The following is a 27,341-nucleotide window of genomic DNA, read 5'->3' as shown; positions in this document are numbered from 1 at the left end:
ACCTGGGCTTAGGTCCCTGCGAGTGCAACTGCAGAATGCCCGGTGCCACCCGTGTGTGTGTGCGTCGTTGTTGAAGACATGTTCCAGTAGCTTCTCCCACCCCCTCTTATCCCGCCATCAGCAGTGCACCTGACTTGTGTAAGAGTCCAGTGAGGCTGAGCTCCCAGCTAAGGAAAGGCACGTTTGGTGTTCTCTTGGGAATGTGATATCAGATAACCAAGCATGTCACTGTCTAACATGGCGCTTGCTGAGGTAATGGCTTCACATCTGCGTCGGAATAAGTCACAAGCTTGTTGTAACAAGCCACCTCAGAATCTCAGTGGGCTAACGCACAACACAGGTGTATTTCACATTCTCGGTGCAGGCCTATGTGGGGGCGGGGGACACGGATCCCACGGTCATTCGAGGACCCAGGCTCCTTCCATCCATTGGCTCCACCTTCTGGAGCCTCGGATTCCCCCACTGACTCTCATCACTCAGCCGGCCAATGAGGAGAGAGCTGGGGGACAGCTGCACCTGTGCCCTCAGGCCCAGGCCCAGGGGTGGCACATGCACCCCTGCCTGCACCTCACTGCCCCCCACAGCCTCGAGGAGAGGCAGAGGACTGGAGGTAGCATGCACCTGTGAGCTCGGCAGGGGGAAGCGGGTTTGGTGAGCATGTACCCAATCTCTGCCGTTGCACCTCAAAATGATTCTGTTATGGCTGCTTTTATAGTTGCCAGCCCCCCCCATAATTGAGAACCTGAGTAAGGAGAATAGAAAGAAATGCTTGTGTTGAGTAGCATAGCTACCCCCCAAAAATCTTTAAATCTTTGTTTCTGAAAAGAAGTTACTATTTCTGACAACTTACATCCATTGACTCATTCATTTATTCATTCCACACACACTTACAGTGGTAATAGCTGTGAACGAAGATCTGGACCTTCACAAAACTTACAGTATAAAGAAAGACAATAGGCAAGATAAATAAGGGAAATGTGCAACAGTTGAAAAGCTAAGCAGAAAAGTAGCAAATAAGGAGAAGAAGGCGTAGTGTTGGAGAAGGGTTGAAATTTTAGCTAGGAAGGCCAAGGAGAGTCTTATGTACAAATCAAGACAGAAAGGAAATGAGGGAATGTCCATGTGCATATCTGGGTGGGGGGGAAGCAGGTGCAAAGGCCCTGGGGTGGGACTAAGCGGCCATGTTTAAGCAACAGAAGAGAAGTTGCCAGCGTGGTTGGAGCAGAGCAGGGAGGCCTGCAAGGGAGCAGGTGACTGGAGTAGGAGGAGGAGGCTCAAGGTCAGAGATGAACAGGATGCACCAGGTCACGCGTGCGTGGGGATCATTGCGAGGCCATTGGCCTTCCCGCCGGGGGCAGAGGAGGCCACTGATGATATGTCTGTTTCATCGTATCTTACATCTTTCAGATACTAAAGTAGTCTTTTAGATGTGAAAAGATATATGGTACTAGCCTACATTTGGTCATTATTTCTCAGTGATGTTAAGATGGGATTTATAGTTTAAAAAGTCGTTTGAGTATTATTTAGATTTTTGTCCCTACTACAGTGTTTATTTTAGGCCAAATGCCTCCATTTGTAGACACAGAAAAGCAGGTTATACAGAACAGCTGTCAGACAACAGCTGGCAAAACTCAAGTCGCCTGCCCCCTAAGTTAATTTCCCCTCTTTAGAACTTTGACACTAAAATCGGACTGAATTATCGGCCCCGTGGGAGTCGTGCTGTTCCTGAAAGCACAGGAAGCTGAGTTCCCCTCCGCGATCCCACTTGCATGTCCTGACTCTTGAGTCCAGAAAACAAGCCCTGCTTTCATGAAGAGGCACATTTGCATATGCCAACAAACAAAATGGGTTGGGTGGAAATAGGGTCTGTTTCCAAGGGCGCTTTGCAGGAGATAAAATGAGCTGTCTCTCTATTGGCCAGCAGGAGACTAGAATTTTGGGACCCAGGCCTGCAGCGAAGTCCCCTCCACCCCATCTTTCCCCTTCTCCAAACCTCCTGGGTCTGTGTCCTGCAGGGGAGAGCTCAGGGACGTCCCCTTCTGGGTGCATTGTGAAGTCCTGCCTCATTTGCAGACAGGCCCTTCCTCACGCCCCCAAAGAGCCCAGGGCCCTCCCCCACTCAGTGGTTTCACAGATATTCTGGCACATTTTCACGATTTTTAATCCTGTTCCTCTGGGTCAGTGAGCCTGCCTTATATGATTTCTGGAAGTGTTCATCATCTCTGTTGGAAACGGGGAGACTCTGACTGTGGCACCTTAAAGTTGGCCCACGTTAGGGCGCACTGGCAGACGCAGCCACTGTTCCTCGAAGTCCCCCCTGTGCCGCCACCACACGGTGTCTCCATTTCAGACCCCCTTCCTCGCCTTCCTCTCCAGCCTGATGCAAATTTCAGCATACTCCTGGGCTGTGACTCGGCCCAAAAAGGACAATGAAGGCACCACATGTAAAGGCACCACACAGCACCCCCCCATCCCCACCCCCACCCCAAAGCTGCAGGAACCTGTTATTGAAAAGTAAAACTAATTAGAAAGTTGCTGGTGGGGTTGTAGTCTAAATCTGTCCTCTTTAATCAAGAGAGCTGAAGATGAGCAGAAGAAGTTTATTGCCGTTTTCTTCTTATTTGCTTTATTTATTGTGAGCAGCCAGCAGGGGCAGTTGTGTATAAACAGCCCGAGGCCGTCTTCAGTTCCCGGATGGTTTGACAAGCCCAAAGGCTTCAGGGCACAAGTCCTGTTTGCCCAGCTCTCTTAACAGGCTCCCACTGTTTGCAGCTTTCGTGGGTATTCATCATAAAGGGGCCAGCCCTCTCCTCTCCCGTCCCTTTCTGCCAGGGTTACTGATGCTTTGTGCTTATTCCCGGTGAATCAGTAATGGGCACTTCATCCCAGAACATCAGCCTGAATGTCCCCGACCCCGGTCATCAGTGACCTGCAAGTGAACGTGGCGGGCCCAGTGGCCACCTACTAGTGAGTGACCTTGGGATCATTTTGGAATGAGTCTTTCATCCTTCATTTGCCTGTTTAAAATTCACAAATTACATATTGTCAAGGAAGGCACCCCCAAGCCAAGGCTTGGGCTTAGCTTGAAACATTGCGTCCAGATTTGTAGAAATTAAAAAATAATCCTAGGAATTGGGGAAGAGGGGAGAGAAGCCATCCAAGATGGTAGTGCCCTAAGTACCTTGGCAACACATGGCCCCCTGGGGTCCCCAAGCTCTGTAGCTGGCACGTCTGGGAAGGAAAATGAACGTGATTATAACTCCTCAGCATGGACCTGCCTTCGACACCCAAATGATTACCTATAAGAACGTTCCAGGGGTGACCAGGAGAGACTGAAGGAGAGCCAGAAAAATGCTCACGTCCTTCAACTGCTTAATCCCATGTCTGGGAAATCGTTCTAGGAAGTAATTCAGAGAGGAAACAAATGACACACAGAGACATTTATAGTAGCAGTTGTTAGTGCTGGAAGCGATTACAAATGCGCTTGGACAAACGAGTCAGCCTAGGGTGGCGTGTCGCCCAGCGGCACTGATCTGACTGGGAACACTGGTAGCTGTGGAGAAAATGTGTTTGCAGCAGCGAGTAAAAATCAGACTACGCCAAATTGGGTTTCGCCACTCGAAAATGATATGAAAAGCCGCAGGGTCCACGGGAGAATAAGAGCCATGTTCGCATTCGCATTGTGGATGCTACTTCCATGGACTTCCCCTCCCTGCAAGAATCCATCATTTCAGCTTAACACAGGGTTCCGGGAACTTTTCCGAATGTCATGGTCACTACTGCTGTTCCCCAGGCGTTCGGGGTCTTCCTTCCTTCATAGAATTGTACCCCCGGCTCACTCGTGATTGGGTGGGACTCGGGACGAGTTCTGACCAGTGAGGCCTGGGTGGATGAGCTCCCGGGTGGAGCACTTGAGGGCTTGAGCGAGACACCGAGGAGCCCCTGTTCCGGGTCTGCCACAGCAAGACCGGGGTGGCGCTGCTCCACCGGCGTGGGTGCCTGGGCGCCTCTGCTGACCCACAGCGGATGCGTGGCCTACGGGAGATAGATAATCCACATTTGGGCTGGGGAATCAGGTCAGGCCTCTAGTCTAGAGGTAGTCACGCTCTTCACAGTGACCTGAAATATCTCAGGCCACAGTGCCTGCCCCCCTTTATTTCCACAGCTCACCACTACCCTTGTGCAGGAGGCAAATCGGGCTTTTTAAAGTTTACCAGAACAGTCTCGCCCAAGCAGTTGAGTCCTCCTCCTGTGCTGGGTGCAATGCAGCCCAGCACCGCCCCCCCTCACTCCGACAGCTGCAGCACCAGGGGCATCAGCATGGTCTGACCCCCAGGGCATGCGTGGGAAGTGGCATTGCCCAGACTGCCTACAAGTCCCAGCTTCGAAGTCAGGGTGCCTGGGCTTACTTCCCGGCTCTTGGACACCCCAGTTCTGTAACCCTGGCCAGAGCACTGGAACCCCAGTGACCTCCACTGTGCAATGGGGTTAATAGCACCTACGTCATGTGGGGTGTTTGGAGGGATGAGAGAGTGAGGCCTCCCGACCGCTCTGCAGCGTGCTGGGGACGGAGGAGACAGAGCCTGGGACGTGAGTGTGACTGCTGCCGTCCTCCATGCTGCTCTCTCCCAAATGCCGGCCGTTCTTCCATGTCGGGCAGTGCAGACTCACGGAGCGATAACGGAACTACAGGGTTTGGGGCCTGTGTCCCCGGCCCGGGGAGAAGCCCCAGTCCTTGGGGCCACACAGGGATGGGACGTGGGGTAAAACCCCAAGTCTCTGCCACAAAGACAGGTGGTCTTGTGGCTTCTGTTACAGCCTAGGAACCTTATTGCAGCAGGTGAGCCGAAGGGGCCTCTGCAGAGCCCCCACCCCACGCTGTAATGATCTGCGTTGGATTAGACAGCTCTCTCTGCTGCATGATTTCTCGGGGCCTTTAGAATGTACCCATGCGAATCTCCGGAAAGGAATGTAGATGCAAACTCTGACCCGGAAATACCCTGCAGAGTCAATATCCTGAGGGATGCTCTCTGGGTATGTCAGGGGCCACCTGTCCTGCCCTCCGTGGGGGTACGGCTGTTGCTGCATGATCAAAAAAAAGAAATCTTCCTTTGTCCTGCAGTGGGCCTGGCCCAGCTGTATCTGTTTCAGAAACCAGCTCACATGGGGAGGCTCCCTGAGCAAAGCTGGTTTCCACACCAGGAGACCAGAGGCAGGAGTTAGAGCCATGCCCAGAACATCCTCGACAACTCCTGTCTTTCACATCACGGGAAAGAAGGGCTCTGGCCGCACTGACCTCGTGGTCTTCCAGTGAGGAGGGCCTTCCCGCTGCCTCGCTTGAGGAGGATTCCTGGGAAGTGTTTGCAGGAAGGATTCCTGGGAAGGATTCCTGGGAAGTGTTGGATTTTTCTTTGGAGAAAGTTTCTCTTAGGCCTGTGGCTTGGATCACCTGTCACCCGGCCCCTGTGGCGTTCCTGCCACTGGTTCTGAGCATCGCCAGGGAGGCAGGGTGAATCCCCCTGGTGTCTTTGTCATTGTCAGCAAAGCACACCAGCCACCCGCCTTCAGCCAACTTCATGGGCATGTGACCTGTGTGCTCACACAGGGCCCAAGCTCAGAAGACACCTGCACGTCAGGTTTAGTCCTCTGCAGTCTAGTAAGGGACCCCTCATTTTCATTTTGCCCTGAGACCCTCAAATTATGTAGCTCGTCCTGACCAGTGGCCCTGAGGGGCCACACTGGGAGCAATGATTGGTTATCCAGAAGCAGGGGCTGCTCACCGCCAGGGCGCTGTGACCTTGCAGAGTACGGACACAGTGAATTCAGAGCAAGTGGGGCCCCTAGAGTGTGCAGGTCACAGCCCTGAGCAGAAACCACACCACGTTCATTTGTTATGAAAATCTCATTAGCCAAAACTCGGCCACATACATGGGTCGCTCTTCAGGGAAAATAAGGTGTCTCGTGGTTGGCATGCAGCGGGTGGTCAGAGGAAGCAGGCTGCAGGACATCAGGGCAGAAGGTTCTGTGGGGTGGACCGTAGGACTGGCCTCCGCTGGAGCCCTTGCTGGCTGCAGCCACGCCAGTCCCCCAGCCTGCCCTGCCCTGCCCTGCTCTGCAGGCAGAAGCTGCACGTCCCCTGCCAACGCAGGTGACCATCCACAGCCTGAGCTCCCAGTGGGGTGTCTGCCCCCAACTGACTTGCCTGGTGGGCACCCCAGGTGCTGTGGCACTTCTGTTCCTGCTCTGCTCTGCGTCACTCGCAGGCAGGCTGATTTTCATCCTCTCTCCCTCCTGCGTGCTCCCACTCAATTAGACATTCTCAATGCTAGGCACTCGCAGCCAGAAAACAGGCCTATTTAGATATTTTTAGAACAAGGGAAAAAGGCGTACGTGGCATCAGTCACCCCACTCCTGGCCCCAAGGTAGGGTCTTTATGAACTCAGCATCTTTCCCACCGGCGGGTGTGGCTCCCACGTGCTGACCCCACTCCCAACGCCTGTTCAGGGCTGTGGCTGGTGTGGAGGGGGAAGGTTGGGAGCCAGCGAACAGGTCGGGGTGGTTGTGAGTAGTGGGGAGGGGAGCATTCTGCTTAGTTCAGTTGGCCTCTCTCACTCAGGGGGGCTGTTTGACAAGAAGGGACAGCTGTCCCACTGACGACTGCACAGTTGTCTTTGGTCACGAGATAGCTCAACCGGAAGCCCAGCTCGGCTGTTGTCTGAGTCCTAACCTCATCAGCCGCAGTGACCGTGAGCCCTCCCCACAATGGGAAGGAAAATGCAAGGTGAAATAGAACTCTCTAGACACGGGCTGACCCTGGTCTGCCTTTTGCATGCTAAAGTTCAAGGTTAGCTAAGCTAAAGGAGAACATTAAGCCATTTTTCCTAAGCTCATCGATGCTGTGCGTTGTCCAGAGTGACGGGTAATTTGCTATTCTCAGGACTGAGGGCATATTAAGCTCACCTGTTCCTCCTGAGGTTCCCAGCAGCCCCCGCAAAGACAATCCATCCACCTCAATAACAATACTAGTACCGCTAAGCACTCTTCCCTGGGCCCTTACTGGGTACAAGACAAATATCAGGCCCTTTACAGACTCACCAGGGAGCCCCACTGTACAGAGGGGAACACTGTGTCTTAAAGAAGTGAGCCTCTTGCCTCTGTACAACCAGCTAGGGGGCAGTGGGACTGCAGTTCTGGTTTAGACCTGCCTGACTTCAAAGCTGTGACCTCCCGCAGTGCCTGCGTGCCCCCCACTCCCCACTCGGGGACGCAAACCCTGCAGAAAAGGACAGGGCAGCGTCCAGGGCAGCTCTGTGTTGGGTCCAGGGGCCCTGAGGAAGTCCTCTTCGTCCACATGCTGGTGTCCACTTAACCCCGTGTTCAGAATCCGAAAACATCAGGGTTCGCCAGGCTCCCACCTTCTGATCAGTCACCTGTACGCTGACTTGATGGTAATTAGATTTTTAACACATAATTACAAGACTAATGGATGAATTACAATTCATTTGCAAATCATTCAAAGCATTGCGCAAAGACATTTTCTTAAAGATTGTTTCGAGTTGCCCGGGGTAAGCTAATTAAAGGCACAGGAAAAATAGACACACACACACTGCAGCCTAATTACAGATCACCAAATAAAGCCGCTGGCTGACCGCGCTGCCTCTGCAGCCTGTGGAGCTCCTCGGGGTTGGCTCAGAGCTTCAGGCGCCGTGTTAGTAAGTGGCCCTGCCCCAATGTTTTGCCCTCCTTTTCTTTTCCGGAATAGCCTCCGTTTGACGGTGAAGACGAAGACGAGCTCTTCCAGTCCATCATGGAGCACAACGTCTCGTACCCGAAATCCCTGTCCAAGGAGGCTGTTTCCATCTGCAAAGGAGTAAGTGGGTTTGGGTTCCCGTTGCGATCACAGACCGGAGGGCTCCATGGGCGCCCCTTCCCCGCTCTTCTCCACAGGAGGGCGGGGAGGCCACAAACCCACGCCACTGCCTTCGGCCAGTAAGAGCTAGAGCTGGGTGACATGCAGGGCGTGGCGGGGAAAGTGAAGGCCTGGAAAGTGGGTTGACACCCCAAAACCTCTGGAAACCCTGGCCTGGTCAGAGTTAGTTCCCTGTCCACCTCACGGATTGGGGTGCAGGTTATTGGAAATGACCTTGAACAGTTAGAGAATGTTCACGCTCTTTGTGGCCTCACTTGGCAAGGCCTTGGTTAGTCCCGTGTTCGCCTCCCCATTTTTGAGATGTGCCAGTAATGCACATGTAGAAAAGGGCACGAGTCCCTGGCTGGTGTAGCTCAGTGGATTGAGTGCAGGTCTGCAAACCACACAATCATGGTTCGATTCCCAGTCAGGGCACATGCCTGGGTTGCAGGCCAGTTCCCAGCAGGGGATGCATGAGAAGCAACCATACATTGATGTTTCTCTTCCACTCTCCTTCCCTTCCCCTATAAAGACAAATTTTTTTTAAAGTTAAAAAAAAAAATGGCACGAGTCATCAGTGTGCAGATCAGCGAACTGTCCCAAAGGAACACACGCACATAACTGCTCGTCCCAGCACCCCAGGAGCCTCCCCCTCTCCCGCCTTGCCATCCCTCCCAGCCTGTCCCTGCAGGGGTTGGCTGTGCCTGTTTGAACTTGGCACACATGGGGTCTTGCTCCCTGGGCCTGGCTTCGCCCCTCGGTGTGGTATTGGTCAGGCGTCCCGGCATCCTGCATGTGGTTGTGGCCTGCCTTCCAAACCCTGGGCACACCCCCTTGTGTGAACACAGCTCAGCCTGTGTGTCTGTTCTGCCACTGGCGGGCATGTGGGTCGTTTCCTTTTGACTCGGGCTGTTCCAGGTACACTGCCCTGACGCTTGTGGGTTATGTGTTTTGAGGAACACATGAACAAATTTTCTTACTTTTTTCTGCTTTATTAAGGTATCATTAACAAACTGTAATATATCTAAAGTGTACAGTGTGATGACCTGATATGCGTGCACAGCTGGCCCTTCGTATCCACGTGTCCCTGCTCTGCAGACTAAACTAACCACGGGTCAGGGAGCTTCCAAAAGAAAAGTTACATGGTTGCTGACATGCATTAGGGAGTTAGGCCCACGATGGCCGTGTCTGCACTGAACATGAACAGGCATTTTTCTCGTCACTGCTTCCTAAACAGTACAGTGTAACAGTTCTTCACACAGCATTCACGTTGTATTAGCTATCATAAGTAACCTAGAGGTGACTTAAAGCATTCGGGGGGGGGGGGTGCGCACAGGTGATGTGCAGACACTGTGCCCTTTCACACATAAGGGACTTGAGCGATGGGGATTTCGGGGTCTACAGGACAGTCCTGCAACCAGTCCCCTGCTAACAAGGGACAAGTGTACATTATAAAAGGGTCCCACAGTCAAGGTGACTCACTCATCACCTCGCAGAGTTACTTTTTTCCCTGAAGTTCCACCCCCTTGGCAAATTTCAGTCATATAATACATTATCATCAACCGTGGGCACCGCGATATACATTAGCTCCTCTCTCTCCTGCCTTCCAGCTGATGACCAAACACCCAGGCAAGCGGCTGGGCTGCGGGCCCGAGGGCGAGCGGGACGTGCGCGAACACGCCTTCTTCCGGAGGATCGACTGGGAGAAACTGGAGAACAGGGAGATCCAGCCGCCCTTCAAGCCTAAAGTGGTGAGTCAGGGGCAAGCCTGTTTCTGAGCCTCGCTTCCCCAAATCCTGGAGGTGTCCCACCCACCCGTGTGTCGGGAGGGATGCAGCCAGTGACCCCCAGCCTCTGCAGGGGGGAAAAAATGGCCACATATCTGCCTTGCCCTCGTTCTGAGATCTGAGAAACCAGGATCCCTGCTGACTCTGAGCGTAAGGACAGACCAGGCAGCAGGGGGGTGGGGGGCTGTGCTCACCATGCCCTCCAGCAGGACAACTGCCCAGCGCCCCCCCAAGACTCTTAGAGAGCCAGGGCAGGTCTGCTCTGGGTTGGGATCTCATGGACTCGCATTCCTTGCTCCGAATCTCCAGCCGTCCTGGATTCCCCTCGCACCTTTGCCCCACCCCCCCACCCCCCCACCCCCCGTGAGTGCCACAACACCAGACCCCATTGCTGGCTGCAGCCTGCGCTTGCCTTTCTGAATGTTTCTATCTCTGAAGAGAAACTAGGAGCCTTAAGACATCAGCCTCTTCACTCACGCCACCTGCCACTTTGCAGTGTCCCCAGGGCGGCTGCTTTTCCCTGCATCCCACGTCCGAAGGCCGGAGGGGTCTGGGCCTTGCAGCTCCGCCACCAGCTTGGCCAGTGTTGGGTCATCACCATGCAGTCTCTGCTTCCGAGACTGCAAACAGGGCGGCGTTATCTCGTGGTTCCAGAAGCACTTGCTGTGTTGGTGCAGCCCAAATCTCTCCTCACGGGGCCCTGTGAGCAGGCAAAGGGACCTCCCAGGGGGGCTGAGTTACTGACTGGGCAGAAGGGGGTGGTTGTGGTGGGGGGTGGGGTGGTGCAGTTCAGCTTTATTCTTAGAGCAGCAACTTCCTCATCAAAGATGCTTACGTGTCCTCTACTCCAAGAATAAAACCGCGGGTGGTCAGTCCGTTGATTTTATTTTTCCAATGCATTTTTAGCACAAACTGAAGAAAAACTAAAATTAATCAGGTCGGTTGACTTTCTCCCGAGTCATCATTTCAAATAGAGACGTTATGTCTCTGACACCCCACTTCGCTTTAGCCAGTCCTGGGCCCTGAGTTCAAGGGCTCTCATAAGGGCCCTTCCCTCCAGTTTACAAAGCCTGGTTTTAGGGCCAAGGAGGGGCGTGGGGCTGAAGACAGAGATAAATGGTCCTGCCGCCTGTCTGCGCAGAACAGTCTTCTCGGGACTTTCCTTTCCTTTTCACAGCTAGCCAGCCTTCTGAAACTGACTGTTAAAGGTGCACCATGGCCAGGGCTTACTCACAGCTCAGTTCTTCTTGGGGACAGCAGAGAGACCCATGGGGACCCTGCTCCAAGTACTCAACAACATCCCCTTTCCAGAAAGAGACCAGGTGTGGCCAAGTTGCCCTCAGACGCACCTTTCTCTGTGTATTCCGCCTGGCTTTTGGCAGGACGTTGTCCATCTGCATAGTCACCTACTTTCTGTGGACACTGCAGCCCTAAACGCACATGCAGGGAAGCCAGAGTATGGCTTGGCTCCGGCAGCTCGAATATACATGGTTCCCCATGGGCCGTGGGAATCGCTGGAAGCACAGTTTTGTGTGGAAGGCCTGTGCGATGGGAGCTCTGGTCGGAGGGANAGGGGGCGGGGGGGCTGTGCTCACCATGCCCTCCAGCAGGACAGCTGCCCAGCGCCCCCCCCCCCCCAAAACTCTTAGAGAGCCAGGGCAGGTCTGCTCTGGGTTGGGATCTCATGGACTCGCATTCCTTGCTCCGAATCTCCAGCCGTCCTGGATTCCCCTCGCACCTTTGCCCCACCCCCCCACCCCCCCCCCCCCCGTGAGTGCCACAACACCAGACCCCATTGCTGGCTGCAGCCTGCGCTTGCCTTTCTGAATGTTTCTATCTCTGAAGAGAAACTGGGAGCCTTAAGACATCAGCCTCTTCACTCACGCCACCTGCCACTTTGCAGTGTCCCCAGGGCGGCTGCTTTTCCCTGCATCCCACATCCGAAGGCCAGAGGGGTCTGGGCCTTGCAGCTCCGCCACCAGCTCAGCCAGTGTTGGGTCATCACCATGCAGTCTCTGCTTCTGAGACTGCAAACAGGGCGGCATTATCTCGTGGTTCCAGAAGCACTTGCTGTGTTGGTGCAGCCCAAATCTCTCCTCATGGGGACATGTGAGCAGGCAAAGGGACCTCCCGGGGGGCTGAGTTACTGACTGGGCAGAAGGGGCTGGTTGTGGTGGGGGGCGGGGTGGTGCAGTTCAGCTTTATTCTTAGAGCAGCAACTTCCTCATCAAATATGCTTACGTGTCCTCTACTCCAAGAATAAAACCGCGGGTGGTCAGTCCGTTGATTTTATTTTTCCAACGCATTTTTAGCACAAACTGAAGAAAAACTAAAATTAGTCAGGTTGGCTGACTTTCTCCCGAGTCATCATTTCAAATAGAGATGTTATGTCTCTAACACCCCACTTCGCTTTAGCTGGTCCTGGGCCCTGAGTTCAAGGGCTCTCATAAGGACCCTTCCCTCCAGTTTACAAAGCCTGGTTTTAAGGCCAGGGAGGGGCGTGGGGCTGAAGACAGAGATAAATGGTCCTGCTGCCCGTCTGCGCAGAACAGTCTTTCGGGACTTTCCTTTCCCTTTCACGGCTGCCAGCCTTCTGAAACTGACTGTTAAAGGTGCACCATGGCCAGGGCTTACTCACAGCTCAGTTCTTCTTGGGGACAGCAGAGAGACCCATGGGGACCCTGCTCCAAGTACTCAACAACATCCCCTTTCCAGAAAGAGACCAGGTGTGGCCAAGTTGCCCTCAGACGCACCTTTCTCTGTGTATTCCGCCTGGCTTTTGGCAGGACGTTGTCCATCTGCATAGTCACCTACTTTCTGTGGACACTGCAGCCCTAAACGCACATGCAGGGAAGCCAGAGTATGGCTTGGCTCCGGCGGCTCGAATATACATGGTTCCCCATGGGCCGTGGGAATCGCTGGAAGCACAGTTTTGTGTGGAAGGCCTGTGCGATGGGAGCTCTGGTCGGAGGGAGAAACCTCACCCACCCACCGAGAGGTTTTCTAGGCAGAAGCCGGAGAACCTGGGTTCAGAGAAGGAAGAAGCAGCTAGGAGAGTGCAGAGGGCAGGAGGTGGTACTGCAAGGGAGATGCAAACGAGAGTGGAGGTGGAAGCCCGTGGCTGCAGGACTGAGCAGCAGACGTGTTTTCCCAATGCAAAAGAGGGCTGAGGGCAAAGAGATCATTAGGGCAGCCCAGGTCCCCGGGAGGGCTCAGTTTCCACCTGCCCCCCCGCCCCCCGCCCCAGGCCACTTGCACGGCAGCAGAGCTGGCTGTGAACCTCAGGTGAATCAGGTGAAGGGAGCACTTAGGCAGCTTCCAGGACATCACTCTGACCTCGCAGTGCCGCCTGGAGTGGAAGGACCACACACCAGCAGCAGAAGAAGGCCATCGCTCCATGAAGTCCACAGGTCGAGGAGGCGGCGGCACGTGCCAGATCAGCGCCGCAGCTGAGGGGAGCAGAAAATTATTCCGCAATGTTGTCATTAAAGGTCAAAAGAGCTTACAGATAAAGTACAAAGCTGAGTCTTCTCTGACAGGCGGCTTTGTTATTTCAAAGATGCGGCAGCACCGGCAGAGCTTTTGCTGCTGAAAAAAACAGTCGGGCAAACGTATTGCTGCCGAACGTGTGCAGCGAACCATTTCGGAGAGCATCTCTCCTCTGAGCGGTGCCGAAGGCCCTGGTGGACACAGCTCGGCTGTCTTGGAGCGCGCTCAGTGCTTTTTCAGCAGGTGCCAGTGAAGCACTTTCCCCTGAAATACAGAGCCTTTGGTTATTTGGATGCCAGCAGGAGGACTCGGAGTGCCCACAGGTATCTGCAGGGTGCTTCCGGAGGCTCATTTTGTGTGTGTGAGCTCAGGAGTCTCGTGTCATTGGTTCTTTAGCATTTTGGTGTTTTATTTTTAATTCTTGGATCTCCAGTGAAAGATGGTTTCAAAGTCACTGGCTTCCCTAAGAGAGTAGAGGAGTCCTGTCGCCAGACCACCACGGAACGTATCCTGAGCGATCGGGGTTCCCACGGCGTCCCACCGTCTTTCTTTGCCTGCCTATCGAGGCAACATCACGGAAACCAGACTCAAGCACCAGGGAAACGGACCTCCTCTGGCTCCAATGCTGGATCACCGCGCTGGTGGGCCTGTGGGAGGCTCTTTCAGGACATTCTATGGCCTGGGTTCTGTTTAAGGTCTCACATCAAGTAGAACAGAGAGAGGAGGGCGACTGTCTCCCAGGCACAGAAGTGGGAGTGGAGAGGGAAGTGCCCGCAGCCTGGAGGAATAACGTGCGTGCGGTGGCCCATCGTCAGGAAGGACCCTGTGTCCCCAGAAGGCCACCAAGTGCAATTGTGAAGATGAAGATGATTTTTTGGAAGATGAGGGAGATCGCCCTGGGCTGGTTTATTTTGTAAAACAAAATCGTCTGTGTTCTGCTCTCTGGGAGATGAGACAGCCGGGGAACTCTCTCTCCTTTCTGGAAAAAAGCGCAGGGCAAGCTGGTCTCCATGTCCCTGCAAGAAACACATCCTGGAGGAGCATCGTGCCACCGGCCCAGGGCCATTGGCTCAGCGTGTGGCTAGTGCTCTGAGCCAAAAACTGGAGTCATCAACAAGAGGCCCGTTCGGAAGATCCCATGGAAGAAGCTTCCTTTTTTAAGTCTAGAAAAGAGGTCGCCACGAAGTGGTGACTGTAGCTTCTGAAAGAGAATCGAGGACCCGAGGGGGTCCTGGCTGCCTGCCGGGCTCCAGGTGACCTAGCCGGTGACGCACCAGCGTCCTGAGCGGCCGCTGAGGGAGAGGACCGCCGCCTTTCTGCTCTGCCTGGAGAGCAAGAGGCCCTGTGCTCACGGGGCCACCCGGTGTCGCTTCCAATTTTGTCGGCTTCTATCCCAATTTATTATTCATGGGAATATAATGCCCTGCAAATTGCCATTCTTCCTGCCTGTGATACAGAACAGTTCATACAAATATTGGAAGTGGAAAGTTAATTGATTTTCCATGTTTGAATTCCATCCATTGGCACCAAGGAGCAGAATATCTAGTTCACAGGCAAGACCAAAGCATTCGCTGTACTTAAATGGTTGTGGGCGAGAGAGAAATTAATCTCTAAAGTTAACACTGAGAAATAGATCCCAGAGTTGATAGATGAGCAGAGAGCTTTGGAGATACGCCTGTCGTTCACGGGTAGCCTTTCTTGGGAAATTACTGTCGTGGTATCAGAAAGAGACAGGAAAAAATAACGACTCTCATCAGGACGTTGTCAGTCTTGCAGCAAGAGCCAAGCACGTCGAGGGCCCGAGGGGGTTCCGCTGTGGCCCTGGAGTCCCTCATTTCACCATGTCTTCCTTCAGCTTGTTCGGAGAGTTGGATGACAGTTTAATTCACAAAGTCGGGGCAGTGGTCCTTTTAATTCATTTTACTTATTTTCTTTATTATAATGATTTCTAATTTCTGGCTTGCAGAACAGTTGCTGTGGATCCCATACCCAGAGGCCCTAAACGTAACGTGTTCCTGCATCGGCCCTATCAGTCCTTTCTGTGCATCCCCCTCTCTCTCCCCCGTCTCTCCCCCTCTCTCCCTCTCCCTCCCCCTCCCTCCCCCTCCCTCCCTCCCTCCCTCCCTCCCTCTCCCTCCCTCTCTCCCTCCCTCCCTCCCTTTCTCTCTCTCTCTCTCTCCCACACACACGCACGCACGCGCACGCATTCTTTTCCTGAATCCTCCGAGGGTACATGGCAGGCCTAGTGTCTCTTTCCATCTAAATAATTCCGCGTGTGTTCCCTACGCTCCGTGGCGCTATGTTCCTCATCATCGCTCTGAAGTTACCTGTGCAGAGCCGCAGCTGTCCAGGCGAGGGGCTGTCGGACAGTCTCACTGCCGGCTGCATCTAATCAGGCCTGTCGGGCAGTGGGCAGGTTCGTTCGCTGCCTCCCCACGGAACCAGAAGCAGGGCTGCCAGTTAACAGTGAGACTCACCAGACTCAGAGCCTCACTGGCAATGTGGGAACACGGACCCTGGGGACACGAGAGCCTCCACCAGGTCCTGATGGACTTTGGGTAGATTTAAGCCTCGAAACCAGCCCAGGATAGCATCTTCTGCTTGGTTAATTAGAGGCAAGAAGTCTTCCTTTTCTTTGCTAATTACTCTCCCAAATGTGTTTCCACTTGAAAGAGAAGTGGGAAGAAAGGAGACATGTAAAATAATAATCGATATAAATAAGCAGGTCTGGGCAAGGCTCAAGGAGCTTCTGAGGTGGGGGGCGGGATAAATTCGGACCCTGTGCATCCCGAGTCACGTGACCTGACGAGCTCCCGTTGTCCAAAACCGTGGTTCGATCACAGCGGTCACTGAGTCCTCTCAGCTGGCCACTTGTGTAAAGACGGTCCGAGCGGAGGGCGTGGTGTGGCTCCGCAGAATGCAGCCCGGCGTGAGCCCCAGTCTTTGCCTTTGTGCCCACGCACAACCACTCAGCTCACAAGTGGCTCACAGCCTGTGCCCGTCCACAAACCCGTCATCAGAGCCGCTCCCTCCGGCCAGAAGTGGCCCTTTCTGAGGCTCTAAGGCCACAGGTGGGAAGAATACTGTTTAACTTTGTTTTGTTGGGAACTGTAGCCTGCTTCGTCTCTCACCACAGTTACTATTAAATACTGGCTCTGAGTGGGAAAACAGTTAAGCAGGAGAGATGGACAGAAAAGAAGACTCCCTCCCCAACTACTAATGTCATTGTTCACTGTCTTTTCTGGAACTTTCTGGAAAGTTGTACACGCACGTGAACATATATACAAGCGAGATGGCGCCACACACCCTGTTTCTCGCCTTGCGTCTTCCAAACAACAGTGTATCTCAGAGGTGTGTCCGCGTCAGCTCCTGTGGGTTTGTGGCATCCTTTACACAGGCCATTCCGATTCTGGAGTTCCTAAGCCGAGTACTGACTGTTTCCAAATACTCTCCCCTATCCGTTCTTATTCTCCAGACTTTCTGTACCAAAGCACACTGGCTTGAGTGGGCATCCAGGCCTTCGGTGAGCACGTTTCCAGAACCTTGGGTGACTGACTACATGAGCAAGCTAACCTCACTTCTTAACCCGTGGCGTGTGTGCCTGCTTGCACTGGCCATGCACGGAAGACCATTCCCTGAGCATGCTGACCTTCTTAGAAAGGACAGGCCCAGGGCTGCCACCCAGCAGCCCCACACCCTCCCCAGATTGTCCTGTCGTGTGGACATGACCTCCCAGGGGGCCCATGGCAGCATGTGCCCGCCCCCTCTGCCACTGGTTGTTTAAGTAAATGAAGATGACCTATGACCGTGAGTCCAGGCGCTGTGTACAGGTGTTGGCAGTGTTCTCACTAACACGCTGCGCTAGGACCATGGCACAGGGCTGCGGTCAGCCCCCAGAACCAGGACTTGGAACATGGCTAACGTGACCCTGAGACAAAGCACGTCCTGCTGCCCCTAGGGGCTGTCAGAGACACGCCCACCCTGATAAGTCTCCTTTCTCCTTCCCGTTGCTCCACGCCTGTTCTCTCAGTTTGTCGCCCGTTCTTCCCGCTCTCCTGGGTTTGTGTGGATTTGCTTTGTGATGGCAGTGTTTCCATGCTACTCACGCGCCCCCTAATTCCCGTGCCAGTGACTGTGGGGTTGGAATCCACACAACTGAGACACCAAGGTAAAGGTCAGGACTGAGACCTAACCCCTGCGCTTCACGCTCGGTGGCCCCTCCAGGTAAGAATCACAGCCAGGAAGCCGACCTCCATGGTGCAGGCTCAGACTCCTCCCCACGGTCCGCTGCCCAGGAGTCAGGATGCGAAGCGTTGTGGGTGGACCATGTGCCACATGGCAGGGGGAGCATGGCAGTCCCACATGCCACCCGAGTCAGCATCTTCCTGTGCCTTGTCTTTACGTGCCAGCTACTCCTGGGTTCGGCTCAGTGATGCTTTCTACCAGATGGCTAAAGAGGAGTTAAGTCCTGGCTGCAGAGCCAAGGAAGGAAGGCAGACGATCCATGGTGGTCATTCTCACCGCACGTGGCGATCCCGGACCTTCTCCCTGCCCGGCACCTGTTGGTGTCACACCCGGTCATTTAGAGAGGGCGGCACACACGGTGGTTCCTTCAGTCCTCACAGTAGGCTTGGCAGGTGGACATTCCCCTCCTCATCTTCCTTTTACAGTGAGTGGCCCAAAGCTGTACCCTGGGCTTTGAACTCTGGTCGGGTCCTTCACCCCATTGCGCCTCCCATTTTTCCTTCGGGAGTCAAACGTGGCCCCATGAATGCAGACATGGTCTGGTCTCGGGACTGCCAATGGGACTGTCAGGTTTGGGCCACTTGCTGCTGCCCTCCCCACCCCCATCTTTGTCCTACATCCCAGGTGCCAGAAGCCTCAGCTGGTGGAAGGGATAGGAGGCCCTTATTGCTGGAGACTGCGCACCAGCCAAGGAGTTTTGCTCACAAGTAGCACATACTGCCTTTAGCTTCTATGGGTTTTCAAGTGGCCTAGCACTCTCAGGCCAAGGGCAGCTCACACCTGCCTGTTGCTGTCATGGACAGTGGCGGAGGCTGCCCTGCCAGGGGCCATGGCAGCCACCTTCCCCTTCATCCCTAAGGACTGCTGCGAGGACATCTGCAGTCTGGCCAGCTGTACTTTTCTGTCATACTGTCACTCGTTAATGCACTCGTCCCTGCATTCCCAGGCACAGCCAGGGCCCCCAGGCCTTTCAGTCTCTGTGCCGCCGCCACCTCCNCCCCCTCCGCCCCCCCCCCTCCCCCCCCTCCCCCCCCCCCTCCCCCCTCCCCCTCCTCCCTCTCCCTCCTCCCTCTCCGACCCAGACAGCACCTGGGCCCTTCTCCCACAGGCTCACAGTTATGAGTACGGTTGGCTCGCAGGTGGTAGGCAGAATCCTTTCTATCTTAAAAATGCAGTAGCTTGGTGAAGCCATTGTTTGGTGTTTGCCCAGGGACCAAAGAGCTCTGACTTCCATGACACTGTTCAGTAGGTAGCAGAGGGTACAAGAGGAGTGTGGGTTCCCCACGTCTAGGAAAACAAGCAGTTCAAGGTCTTCTCCAATGTGACTTAAAGGAGAACGTCTGTCTCTAAGCCTAATTGCAGTGAGAGCTGTGGAGGCTCATCTTTCGGGCATTAAGAGACCCTCTATCGGGGAAAAACTAGCACTGTGTCTCCTAGTCCTGAACCTCAAATAAAAATAGCTGTGCTCCTGCTCCTGACCTTCGTTTCCACGGCGCTGTGTGCCCTCCCGAGGAACCACACCGTGGAAACAGGCAGCACGGAGGGCAGCCTCTCCCAGCACATGTGCGGGAGGCAGGACCCACGTGGTGAACGGGACTTACAGTTGGCGTGGCCTCCATAAAGGGGCCAAAAGGGGCTCGAACAACTCTGCCCCCACCCCATGTCTCCCACTCACCTCCCCCTCTTCCCCAATAACATACACGCCGCTCGTTTCCACCCACCAGTCACTGGTCCGCACCCTCCTCCAGTTGAGAGCATGTGGTCGCTTCTGAAAATGAAAACAACCCCAGAAAGGAAACCCCCCATTAGGAAGGCCTGACTTTGAGTGTATGGCATGCCTTCCACTGCAATAGGTACCTAGGAGCAGGTATTGTTGATGAAAACGGGAGGGGAAAGCAAAATGAAGCTAGATCCTCAAGGAAACCTTCTGGAAGATGGAGAAGAGGTTTGGAACAGTGGCCCAGGAGACCACACCGGCCTGACAAAGATAACAGACCAAGTGCTTCACTGTCGCCACCAGCTGGGTTGTGTGCGAACACCGTGCGTTCAACCTCTGTGGCCGTCCAGGCGGAGGTTGACTGTCCTCCCATTTCACCAATGAGGGGTGGGGTGGCCCCACTGCTGCTACCTAGAGCCGTCCTCTGTCAGAGACCCAGTAACACCCGGTCCTTGAGGAACTGCTGCTGACTCGGAGTGAATGCACGCTGCCCGGGGGGCCAGCGGGGAAAGGCCGAGCCTTCGCAGAGTGTGGAGGACGGGATTCCTCTTGCCCACGCACCTCCCGGCACTCCCGGTCTCGGAGTCGCCCTGGGATCCTGGGCACATCAGCGTGCCCCGCCCCTCTGGGTGGCTGGGGAAGTGAGGACACCCCTTTGCTCCACTGGGGGTCAGGCTGCCGGCCGTGGTCCTCCAGCAGCTGTGCTGCTCAGAGCCTCTCCCAGGGCAGCTCTGCCACAGCCCCGTCTGCACTGAGCACCATGTGGACCGGGAGGAGAGGTGCATCTGAGATGGACGGCAGGCCATGCTCCACCTCCCTCTGGCCCCAGGGCAAACCTCCAGCCAGAGACCAGCCTGCAAACGAGCTCCTTGGTGACCACGTGCTGGTCCCCCAGAGCCATCCAGATAAGCTGACGTCCAGCCGGCCCCAGGGGGCATCCCTGACAGCCCATCACACCTACCTAGGGTGGGTCACGGGCGGACTTAGGGGTTGAGGTTTTAGAGCATCCCAGCTGGAAGACATGAATAGCACAGTTTTTGCTTTGTTTCAAATGCGGTGCAGAAAAACAGATGTGGGTCAGTGAGCTTGACCTTTCAGTTTGGGGCGGGAGGGGTCGTGCTGCCTGTATCCCTACCCAGCATCCCGGCAGGGACCACGACTGCCGGCCATGTTGTGTGGCATCTGTGCTCAGGCCTTGCTTGCTCTGGGGTGGAAACACAAGAAGCTGTTCCTTTGTCACCTTACTGTTGACAGTACATTTCCCCCGAGCGGCCACTTTGTGGCGGGCGGGTATGTGGGGGTCAGTAACTGCGCGGGCCTCCGCCATTGTTGGCTGTGCCTGGCTCTCCATCCAGTCGGCCCGCACGCCTCCCAGATTCCTTCCTGTCTAACCACCCGGCCTCGCTCCTCCCGCAGGGCGCACCTCGAGAGTGGCCTCCCAGTGTTTCGTGACACTGACTGACCTCTCCTCTCTCTGTTTTCTCCACAGTGCGGCAAAGGGGCGGAAAACTTTGACAAGTTCTTCACACGAGGGCAACCGGTCTTAACGCCTCCGGATCAGCTGGTCATCGCTAACATAGACCAGTCTGATTTTGAGGGGTTCTCCTACGTCAACCCCCAGTTTGTGCACCCCATCTTACAGAGCGCAGTATGAAACTTGCCACGGAGAGCAAAGGCCGCCCCACCCCTGCCCATCCCCCCCAGCAGCAGGAAATGATCCTTCACCCTCAAATTTTAGGGCCACGGCCTTGTTTCTTGTTCCAGGCGGAGGCCTGCACATCGTAGGGTTGTTAGTCCAAATGTGACCAGCTGTTCAGGGTCTCTCTCCCCCAACCAAGAGCGTTCTCTGAGTGGAAGATGGTACAATGTACAGCGTCCAGTTTCATTATGTACAAGTCACTCTGGCTGTAGGTTAACCCTGCCTAGGCAGCAAACAGGCTCTTGCCCCTTTTTTGGTACGATTTGGTATGTCCCCCATATCCTCTGTCTGTCGGCTTTCACCATCAGGGTACCCTTCCCCCCTCCTGCCCCCCACCACAGATGTGGGCTGGACACACCCCCACCTCGGCACCATGAGAATGAAAGAACGGGGCGCCCCGAGGGCAGAGAAGGAGCAAGGCAGGATTGGGGGTGGGGAGGCTTTTGCACCTTGCCGCTTCTGTTCTCTGCCTCCATGGAAACCGTCCCTAGAATCAAGAGGCCAGGATATCATTTCCAAGCTCACTGTCCCCAGACATTGCCAGTCATAACCCAATCAAGGCCCGGTGGTCACCGGTTTTAAAGAAGAAGAAGAAAACCTCAGATGGGTGTTCAGTGAGTCTGTCCTCTTGTGTCCTGCGTGGTTGAAGCCTGTCTTGATACTTGCATTTCTTTGTAAGAGGCCAAATCTTCTAAGGGCTTTGCTGCCGGAGCGTGCAAAGTCCTTTCAGATCAAGGATACAGCAGTGTGTGCGCACGTGCGTCCGTGTTAATCTCTGGGAGATTACCCTGCGATCCAGGGTGCCATCGGCAATGCCAGCACTCACAGTGTTGTTAGCCAACCCCCCAGCCCCCAGCATTTTGCTTCCTACTTCCTAAGAAGCTGAAGCGTGCACCCATCCCCTTTTGTACTTATTTATTTAACCGGCTGCAGTGTCGTTTATGAGGGTACGATGTACAGTCACTTCAGGCGTTGACTCTAGGATCAGTCCCTACTGACGGATTCTTCTCCTGTCTCTGGCCCTCCACGTCCTCTTAGGGATGAAAATCAATGCAGTTTTGGTCCCCACTTTCCAGTTCATGTCGAGTGACACACCTGGAGCTGTAGAATCAGGAAACTTGGATACATATCAGCTCAAAGATGTTTTATTGCAAGAAGAATTTTAATATGTTTTGCAAATGCATCATGCAATGAATTTTGCATGTTTATAATAAACCTTAATAACAAGCAAATCTATATTATTGATATAATCGTATCAAGCATAAAGAAAGTGTTATAATAATTTTATAAGACACAATTGTGCTATGTTTGTGAAGGCTCTTGTTTCTAATCTGCTTCTATGGTTAAGTCTTGGTTGAACCCTTTGCTGCCCCACTTCCCTGCCCCCACCCTGTGTGTCCCCTGTGCATTGACATCGTATTGGACATACTAATTTTTTAACATAGATCTAATTTCAGAAATGAATGGCTACTTTACTTGATTAATTAGGCTTTATATGTATATATAAATATTTGGTTCTACCTGCAAACAAAAATTTTAGGGGATTGTCTTTGAGATGAGACTCTCTCTTAGCCTCTTAATGCCATCTTCTGTTCTGGCTCCTATGTCACTCTTCCCCTGGGGGACGGCAGGTTTGACTCCCATGTGACTAGTCCGGGCAGACTCGGTGTGAGCCCAGCCTCTGGCTGGACACAGCAGTTCTCTTCCCTTCAGCCTCGTCACTGTGAGGGATTGGGGCGAGGTGCCCTTGCAGACAGCACACAGTGTCCCCTGGGAGGCCAGCGTGTTTGTTCTTCAAGGGCAGACGCCGTGAGACAGACCATCGGCAGCCCCTGGGTCCAGCCATTCCCTGGGGCTCTCCGCAGACTCTTTGCAGAGGTGACCGAGCTTCTCCCACCTGCCGCAGGAACCAGCCCGGGGAGCCCCTGTGTCAGACACCACCCGCACCAGGCCCTCAGAGAAGCCAGTCTGCTACAACGGAAAGAACATTCCAGGTGGAAGCTACGTCCACTCCTCGCAGAGGCCTGCTCTGCGTCTCTTCGTTCCCCAGAAGCATCTCCCAGCTAAGTGCTCCGCGATTGACTTTCAGCTGTTTGCCCGAAGTTCATGGAACACCTTACCACTGAGGAGGCTGTGACACGAGAGGCTTGTCTGTCCTGGGAACCCCTGAGGGGAGGAAGGGCTGGGCAGGGAGTAAGTCAGACCCGAAAAGAGCACCGTCTCTGCCGTCCCTGACAGGCTGTGGGCTTCAGAACCCCTGAGGAGCTCCGGCACACTCGGAGCTGCAGCCCCTGCCCCAGTCGGTGCGCACTTTGGGGACAGGTCCTCACCAGGCGCACCTCAATTGGATCTGACAGAAAAGGGACCAGTTTACAGAAAGGGCCTAAGAAACAAAAGAGCCAATCACCGTACCCCAGAACAGGGTCACAGCAGGACAGGTCCCTAGCCGAGCCCCCGGAAGGGGAGGAAGGTCCCAGCAAAGCACACGGTTGGGGACCGTTTGTCCCGAGCCCCACGCTCCCCACCTGTTTAAGCCACAGCAGCTCAGGCTTCCCAGGAAAGAGCCAGCACATTTCCAGAGCATTCATGTCTCCCTAGGAAACATATCCAGCATCTCAGCTGCCTTGTATTCTTTCCAAATGTGTGGCACCGCGTTCGAAGAAAGTTCCCCGTCTGTGGGCCCAGCACTCTGCCCCAGGAACAACAGGCTCAAGGACAAACAGTAAGCACGTGGGCCCAGTGATGTGTCCCCACGACATAGCCGGTCTGCTTCCGGGCTGCATCCTGCGCCTACTGCCGAAAGACTAAGTCCTGTGGTGACCATTCTGCACCCATCTGCCACAGCACTTGTGGAGTTCTGCCGTGTTGGCCCCTCCGCGGGCATCGTGGGAACAAAAGCACAGGGAAGAGCCCGGTGGAGGCCGGAGTGAGCAGGATGCCTCGCAGGGTCAGGCGGCTGGGGGACTGCGGGTGGTTCCGGGCCCCCAGCAGGGTCTCGTACGATCCTCGTCTCCACCAGACTCCTGGCTCTGTGACTCCAAAAGGCGACCCGACTTCCCTGTGTCGTTTTCCCTCGGAGGGCAGCTGCTGCCCAGCAGCGGAGCTTCCCTGTGAGGTGCAGGCGGGCAGGCGCCTGCTCTCACGCCACTGGGTGTTGGTTTGAACAGAGGGCCTGGGCTGCCTCCCTCCCAGGTTAACGGCACGTTCACTCAAGGCGAGAGCGGACTGAGAAGGTCGATACGAGCCCCTAGGCACTGGAATGATTGCTCGTCAACACATCCAGTCCTCTTTCATCCCCACGGCCTGGCACAAGTCATTGCAGAACCGCTGTCTGTCTTCTCTTATGAGGCTTTCTTACTAGGAATTTTCGTAGAAGATCAGAGGGTTCAGGGCTCCCTGCAAATGACTTGAGATGGTTGGTTGAAGGATTATGAAAGGCCAAGATGAATGAAAGCCGACAAAGGACTGCGGAGCACCTCCCTGAGCCATGGGTCTCAGAGGAGTGTGCTGACTTCCGGGGAATGGGGGTGCAGACCCCTCCTAGCAATGTGCTGAGAAGCGAGAGGTCTGCAGAGGTGGGTACAGAGTTGAGAGGAGCGGGGTTTGCATGCCTCCGGAAGGAGGCTGGTGGCAGGAGGAAGACAGGAGGGAGGGGAGGAGGGGGTATCCTGAGAAGGATGCTGTTGCTATTTCCAGGGGCTTTCCATTGGAGGTCGTTGGTGCAGAAGACAGTCACCGCCTGCTGGCTCTGGAGAGGGAGTTTGTTGCCAGGGACACGGTCTAGTCCTCCTCAGAAAACATCTCCCAAATGCCAGCAGCATCCTCACCAGCTGCTGGAAGCCTCTTCCCTTGCCTACATGGGAGAGGCCGAGCCGAACCACCCACCTGCCCTCGAAGGCAGTAAGTCCCCACCCACTGCCCTTCTGGGCCTCAACACGAGTGCCGTGGCAGCCGGGGATGGATGGGGAAGTTGCAGAAACAGCTAACAATGCCATTCCCACCTGGGTCCACTTAGCAAGAGAAATGAGAGGTGTTTTGCCGGAATTTGCTTTCTCTGCATTGAAGAGGGAGGAAAGTGAGAGTCTCAGGTTTTTAAAAGCCTCAGGAAGGCAACACCATCTGACAGGCATTTTCTCACTTGGGTCTTAGGAAGTCGCCTAGTTCTTATGTGTGCAGTTCACACCATTTCCTATTTCTTTAAACCCAGCCAGGGCAGGGGACCGCCCCCCCCCTACCGAGCGCACCAAATAATCATGACCATGAACTGGACACTGAGCCAGGGACCCACGGGGCTACAGGAACAGCAAAGGCACGACGGGTCTGGGGAAGGAAAGGGACACTCTGGTTATCGGCGACTGCACGCTAGTTTGACAAGGAGTGTTGGGAAGTATTTTTAAAAAACATTTTTCCAGAATTTCTTGGGTTACACTTTATGAAATATACAGCAGACCGTGAATATTTCCGTCACTTCCCATTGGGGCTGATGCCGGGAGCGCTGTATTTCTCATCTGTTAGAAATACGGGCGACTGGGCGAGGTGGCCTGTGTTGTACATGGGCGAAGGCTGGTGTCTAGGAACAGTGTTGACCACAGTTCTGTTCATTCCACAATGTCAGGGCCCTTTGGGAGGGTCCCCTGTGCCTGTGCCTCTGAGCTGTGTGACCGAGTGCAGTTAACAACCAGTAGGCCCGACTCAGCCATCAAACAGCCTTACAGTGCCCCTCCACGAAGGCCCAGAGGTTCCAAAGACTTTTTTTTTAAACCTTAAGGAAGAAATGAATTTAACTCCAGTGAAACAACTGGGTATGCTGGGCTCTTTATACTTTTTTATAGAGAATTTTAATAACTCAATTCTTTAAAAACGGGCTTTTAAAATTACTGACAATTTGATACAATTCCAACCACATGGACCTTGTAGGAGGCCTCAGCGGCAGCTGGCATCAGCACCCCCCCCCCCGCCCCTGCACGAGCTCTGCAGGGTCTCCCATGCCGGTGGGTGTGGAGTCCTCATCAGGATGACTGGAGGTTCAAGCGAAATGCCCTGGCAGACCGCCACCTTCTGTGTTTTTAGTAGACCCTGGGGACAACTGTCTAGGGCCTACAGACTCTCAGACCATAGCAAGATGGCCTCATTGTGCCCCATCCAGTTGTAGTCCTAGGACAGTATCCCCAGGGGTCCCTGGGGCACCTGTCCTTGCTCTGGTCTGTCACGGCAGACATGGGAAGGGGGTGCTTGCTCAGGTCTGTCTGCAGGCCCCAGGGGTCCCCAGGTCTCTCTCACACTCGGTGAAAATGCGGAGCTCTCCTGTAAGGGTTTTGCTCACTGGGCAATTCAGAAGCACTTCCACAGCCCCGAGAAAGAGGCAGCAGCAGCAAGCACACCGAGGGCGTCCGCGTCCACGTTCTTTCTTACGTGAGTAGACAGAACCCTGCTTTTTCAGAAAAATAAGTACCAAGGCCACTTTATAAGAAGCTCTTTTTCTACAATAAGACAAAGGGTGGCTTTGCAATTTCTGATTAAACAGCTGTGTCTTCATCTCCTCCGCTGAACTTTAGGAGTATTTATTCCTGTGATTGTAGATTTCTGTTGATGTTCTTCCTGAAAGAATGTGATTCTTTTCTTGAGCAGATTAGTGGACTCTTCAGAGTCCCACATGAAGGTAGTTTTCCTCCAAAGTCTAAATGGTCTAGGAATTCACCTCACGTCCCTTCTGTTAGGGTCCTTCAGAATAACTTTTACAGATGGTCAGAAACATTTGAAGTCATTGTTTTGCTGCCTAATATTGTGTGTGTGGAGAACATGCCATGTTTAAGTCGTTCACTGAAAAACGTAGTGTAAGACCCCACGTGTGTATGAAGGAGCAAGAGACAGAGGTTTTCCTTCTGAATAAGCCCGGGTGACAGCTGCAGGGGCCACTCAGCTGGCGAGGGACCTCGGGTGCGCAGCAGGTGAAGTGAACGAGCAACTTACTGCATCGCTGTCCTCAATCCGTATGCCCTCTAATCTTTGTTTGCATGATACGCTTCGTTAGAGACATTAATTGTGTATGAATAAATATGATCATTCCTCAGTGCACTTGGCCTCGTTTGCCTCGTTCGTGGCGTCTCAGTTATTCTTCCAGTGTTCTTGTCCGAGACCTTGACTCCAGGACACTTCCTGAGCACCCACTCTGCTTACGCTCCCTGTTTTCTTCAGTGTTTACGGTTAGAAGGATTTTTAAAATTTTAGCTGAATTCATTGAGGTGACACTGGTTAATAACATTATATAGGTTTCAGGTGCACAGTTCTATATACTGTGTGTTCACCACCCCAAGTCCAGTCTCCTTCCATCACCATTTATACCCCTTTACACTCTTCTTCCTCCCCTCACCCCTGCTCGAGTTTTTTCTTAAAATAGGTTTTGAATTGAAACCCAAGCAGGTACTGGGATAAAGTCATGACAAGTCATTCATTCATTCAGTCAGTCAGTCATTCATAGGCAGTTCATGGGGCAGC

At 54.1% G+C, this 27,341-nt stretch overlaps 1 protein-coding gene across 1 annotated transcript in view; it reads left to right on the top strand.

Annotated features, from left to right (window-relative positions):
• Positions 1 to 26,921, top strand: part of PRKCA (protein kinase C alpha) — a 361,661-nt gene extending 334,740 nt beyond the window's left edge. Inside the window, exons 15-17 of the mRNA XM_037070270.1 lie at positions 7,763 to 7,870; positions 9,520 to 9,660; positions 20,637 to 26,921. Coding sequence (XP_036926165.1) covers positions 7,763 to 7,870; positions 9,520 to 9,660; positions 20,637 to 20,801 — 414 coding nt within the window. The 3' untranslated portion in view covers positions 20,802 to 26,921. The remainder of the gene's footprint in view (positions 1 to 7,762; positions 7,871 to 9,519; positions 9,661 to 20,636) is intronic.
• Positions 26,922 to 27,341: the final 420 nt, after the last annotated feature.

Source organism: Sturnira hondurensis, unplaced genomic scaffold (assembly GCF_014824575.4).
Source record: "Sturnira hondurensis isolate 20B ecotype Veracruz unplaced genomic scaffold, ASM1482457v3 Scaffold0018728, whole genome shotgun sequence".
In the NCBI taxonomy this organism is placed as follows: domain Eukaryota; kingdom Metazoa; phylum Chordata; class Mammalia; order Chiroptera; family Phyllostomidae; genus Sturnira; species Sturnira hondurensis.
The sequence above is the reverse complement of the archived record's forward strand: the minus strand, read 5'-3'. Positions and strand labels throughout refer to the sequence as shown.